Consider the following 5,000-nt stretch of genomic DNA (forward strand, 5'->3'; position numbering starts at 1 on the left):
GGTACAGCCCCCCCCCCCCCCCCCCCCCCCCCCCCCCCCCCCCCCCCCCCCCCCCCAGGGGCGTTGGAGAGCTCTAGGGGGGCGTTGAGAAGGATACAGCTGAGAGGGGGCGGTGCTTAGTTGCCATTGGGGGGCATTAGTCCATTTTTTTATGAATACTAATGGGGGCGTTGTCAGACTTATGATGAGGTCAAGGGGGCGTTGGGAGGCTTGATGAGGCCAAGGGGGCGTTTGTTCAGGTTGAGAACCACTGCTCTATGGGGATATGGGACAGCCACATGCACACAGGGCAGGAAAAGCCAGGAATGAGAGGGGGAGAGAGAAAGAGAGACAGGAAGAGGAGGGTGAATAGATGAAGAGAGGGAGGGATATTGGATAAGAGACAGCCAGGGAGTGGTGAGGATGACGTAGGAGGAAGGAACCGAGTGCTGAGCTTTCAACAACCTACAGATTGTAACTGCATATAACAACCAAAAGCTTGGCATGTGGCTAGAGAACACATATTTACTAGCCACATGCATGGTATATTATTTCCTTATCATGTAGGGAAAACCTGTGAGATTTTCTCAAAGGCAAATCAAGTGACGGAAATACCCACCTGTCCCTAACAGACAGTTGTTATTAATGGGTTTAGGAAATAATTGTATAAGTCTGTTGTGGCATTAGTAAATATGTAATAACCACAATTTGCACACAGAATAATGTACTATACATATGCAAACACACACACCACCACTCACCCCCCTCCCCAACACGCACGCACGCACACACATGAATGTCACTATGTTCCAAACCATAATGCCAACCGATGCCAACACCCCCACTGCCCAAAACATGCCGTTGCATGAGATGAGCACGGCCACATGGAGGGAAGACATCAGAGAGCTGGCATCCCCTCAAGTCCAGAGTCAGCACCCAGCGGGGAGTACACAATGGCAACACGGACACTGTCACACAACTATGACAACATCCCAGCATCTGCTCGTCATCACACATGTCACTACAGTGGCAATAGTGACACCAAGTTAGGGCTATCCTTAATGATTATTTATCTCCCGATTAATCTATCAACTATTTTTTTTCGAATAGTCGATTAGTCAAACGATTATTTTTTTTAGTACTCTAGCACTTTAATCTTCAAGGCAATTGGGAAAAAAGAAAGAAACCGTTAAAATTAGGTCCCTGAGCTCACAATGAGCTTTAAATCATGACGGTAGCTTATTTACTCTGAGATACAACGTCCAATTCATACGTGCTGGGCAATTTTAGGTTTTAATAAAGTAATAAAGCATTAATAAAGTAAGTAAAAAAAGCATTGAATTAAATGAAACGATTAGTCAACTATGAAAATTCTTTCCGACTAATTTTTATAATCGATTAGTCACGATTATTCGATTAATCGTCCCAGCCCTACACCAAGTAGAACAATATATACATATACTCATGAATAGGCTAATCATTTACAGAATATGAATAGAAGTCCAAGCAATGACTTGCAGCCATTTCTCATAGTGCCAGAAAGTTGGCGTCCTCTCAACTCCAAAATTGTCACAACACACTTGCATACTTTGGCACACACCCACACAACAGCATCCTAGTATCTTAAACCAGCGTAAGATACCTACATGTGAGTCCAATCAATGACTTGCAAACACTCGGCCAGTGCCTTGCCAGAAATTTGGTATTCTTTCAGCTCCAACACACTGAAACAATCACACTGTCACCTACAGTGACAACAATCCAAGCATCTGAAACCAGCACGAGAAAAATGCAAATAAATGACTCGATGTCACCCTTACCTTGTGATTGCCATGCATAGCTCCATGGTGTCCACCACTCTCCAACGCCCCTCGCTCCCCGGCGCCGTCCGGCTTCATGTTCTGTCCGGCGAGCACCACGGCCTTACAATCCACACAGGAGCCGATGGTCAGCTGTTTGCCGTCGTCCACCACCAGCGTGCGGCTGACGCGGGGGGCGTACAGGAAGACGGGCAGCCGGGCCACCTTCACCGCCCTCAGGCCCAGCGGCCTCCTCTTCTCCTGGCGGCAGAAGAAGCAGACGAAGGAGTCGCAGCTGTACTGCCGCGACCACGGGCTGCTGCTGCTGCTGCTGCTGCTGCTGCTGGCACTGCCACCGCTGACGGCCTGGCTCTCGTGCTGCGCCCACTGGCCCAGCAGGTCGTGGTAGCAGAGGGCGCAGGCCGACACCAAGCCCGTGGCGTCAGGCGGCCGGGCGCGGGGCGCCGGAGGGTGCACGGTGAGGAAGGGGAAGAAGGGCTCGCGCTCGGCACCGCGGCCTGGAGGGTTGACACGTATCTGCCGCTCCACCGCACCGCTGCCCAGCTCGGCGCCACACAGGTAGCAGACGGAGGCGTGACCTCCAGCAACAGTGACCCCAGTAATAGCTCCAGTTGAAGCTGACGATGATGACGATGGGGCACCAAGGGAGCGAGAGCCAAGGTGAGTATCCCTGCTGGAGCCTCCTCCAGTGCCGGCTCCAGAGTTGAGTGCTTGGTGGTATCTCCCCAGGAAGGTGTTGACTGAGGTAATGAGCTCCTCGCTCAGGCAGAGGCGGTACGCCGCCCAGATGTCCTCCAGGATCCCGTGGCAGGTGACGCAGCAGTGCACGCGCCCGTCCCGCACCCCGCGGGCGTTGGGCGGGCACGGCAGCAGGTTGATGAAGGGGAAGTACATGGAGCCCCGGGCCTTGCCCTCTCCGGCGCGGGCGTAGGCCACCTTCACCTCTCGCCCACACTCCTGGCCACACAGGTAACAGGCCTCCTTGGGAGTCGTGTGGTGGGCAGAGGTCGCGGAACCAGACTGAGCCAAGGCTTGGTGGTGATGGGGCAGAGAGTGAGGGTGAGGGTGGTGGTGGTGGTGCTGCTGTGGCTTGGCCTCGCGCCTGCCGCCCTCCTCCCCACCGAGGGCTGCTGGTGGAGGGGAGAGGGGCCCACCGCCGGCTCCAGGGCCGCCCGGGTTGAGGGGCACCACGTACAGCCTCTGGAGCACGGGCACGTCTGCCAGCTGGAAGCCCTGCCACTGCTGCATGAGGGACGTGTGGCAGCTGGCACACACCAGCGTGGAGCCGCCGGGGCTGAGGGGCACAGCGCCCGGCGGGGGGTTGTGCAGCCACAGGAAGGGGAAGAAGGGCTCACTGGCCGCACGCTCCTGCTTCTGGACGCTCACCTTGAAGCGGCCGCCCTGGGGCAGCCTACTGCCGCAGATGAAACAGGCGCACTCCCCCTCTGAGGAGGATGCGGTGAGCAGGGGCCGGCCAGAGGTGGAGGTCAGCCTGTCTCCTCTGTGGGCCCGGGACACTGAGGATGAGGTGGAGGCATCCTCTATGTGCTCTGTGACTTTGTTGTAAAAGACCTCCCGCTCGTCGTCGCTTGTGATGTTGATCTCGTCGTCGTTGTCCGAGTCGCCGCCGGGTGCAACGTGGTACCTGCGCAAGTCTGCCTCGCGCCTCAGGTTGGAGGAGTCACGCTTGCAGGGGGCGATGAAGGGCGCGCCCCCAGGTGACAGCACGGAGGCTGCATCAGCAACATCTGCGCTTTTATGACTTTGGCGAAACAGAAGCGACTGGAGCCTGGCGTTACAGCTGTTGTCGGCAGCGAGTTGGCGTGGCTCGGGATGTTTGGCATTCCGCTCCGGTAGCCACTGCTTGTTGCGCATAATGATGCCGTTGTCTTGCACAGGTGTCTCGACAGAAGGGCTATCGTAGCATCGCTGGGGCAGACTTTCTTGGAGCTGCGCCAGGGAGAGTGATGATTGAGATACATGATTCATAATTTTAGATGTGCGCCTGGGAGTCAGAGCACTATCCGATTTCGGCGTGTCCTGAGCGGCGTAAACACTGACAGGGTAGCGGATAGCCCGCTGAGCGTCGGGGCTGTTTTTAACACTGATTGTGCTGGACTTCCTCGGTACGTCCTTGGAAACTTTGCTATTAGATGAGACTCTGAAACATTTGTCTTTACTGCTACCACCTCTGTCAACTAAATCCAACTCCTGGTCTGACATGTTCTCGTTGTCAGAGAAAGAGTCGAAATCTGATTCATTGCCATCAAAATTCTGACTGCCGACACTAATCCTTCTCTCCAAATCGTATGATATGTTCCATTCCTGGGGTATCCGCCTGGAGTCACACTGGTACGGTCGCTTCAGCCAGTACATGCGTTTCTCAATCGGCGTCCTGCTTCGCTCGAATGAGTTCCACTGCTCCGCAAGAAAGCAGTGGCACACGGCGCAGACCAAAGCATGACCATCCGTACTCACCTCTGCAGCCCCCGGTGCTGGCTCTTGATTTTGCAAAAACGGGAAAAAGGGAAGATTCTCCCTTTGACATTTGACTTGCAGTCGTAACTCCTTCCCGGGGGTGACACCACTCCCGCAAATAAAGCAATGTACTAATCCAATACCGTTACGGTCAGACCTAGAAGCATTGCCTGGGAATGTGTTCTCCTCCATGGGTAAAGCTGCAGCCATGAGTCGGTGCTTCCTTGAAATCGGTGTTAAATCTTTGTCACGGAAGTCATCCATTGTTTTTAAAGCATGCGATACAATGCCAACATTGGTAATAGATCACACGAGCAACGTACATGTGAAAAACGGATGCAAGTCAGTCACATTACAGTTGTCTGTGTTCACTCACATACGTATGGCAAACTCCCATTGAAACCATTCACTGTAGCGGCTCAGCAAGCAACGGTGAGTTCTGACTCGGAGGTATTCCGAAAACACAGATAAATCCATTCAAAATACGCACGATTGAAGAGAAGAGACACACATGTCGTATAGGGTCCAAGAAACTCGTTCTGGCACTGAACGCCAAGGGTAATTTGAGAAGAAAACTCCTGTCCGAGTTGCGGGTCGCCTCTCCTCCAACGAACTTTCCTGCGTTCTGCAAAGTTTGGCTGCTAACTCTGCCTCACGCTGTACACAGCGCCATCTCCAATTTACTGGTTCAGTTTCAGGGAGCCGCAATGCAAACCCACTTCC

General features: G+C 53.8%; 1 protein-coding gene across 5 annotated transcripts in view; it reads right to left on the reverse strand.

Moving 5' to 3' along the window:
• Positions 1-5,000, reverse strand: part of gse1b (Gse1 coiled-coil protein b) — a 464,646-nt gene that overhangs the window by 459,641 nt on the left and 5 nt on the right. For all 5 annotated transcript variants that reach the window (XM_063187963.1, XM_063187964.1, XM_063187962.1 and 2 more), the window contains exon 1: positions 1,800-5,000. This exon is cut by the window's right edge. In XM_063187963.1, the coding sequence (XP_063044033.1) occupies positions 1,800-4,541 (2,742 nt within the window). In that variant the 5' untranslated portion in view covers positions 4,542-5,000. The remainder of the gene's footprint in view (positions 1-1,799) is intronic.

The sequence above is a fragment of the Engraulis encrasicolus genome, chromosome 22, assembly GCF_034702125.1.
Source record: "Engraulis encrasicolus isolate BLACKSEA-1 chromosome 22, IST_EnEncr_1.0, whole genome shotgun sequence".
Taxonomy (NCBI): domain Eukaryota; kingdom Metazoa; phylum Chordata; class Actinopteri; order Clupeiformes; family Engraulidae; genus Engraulis; species Engraulis encrasicolus.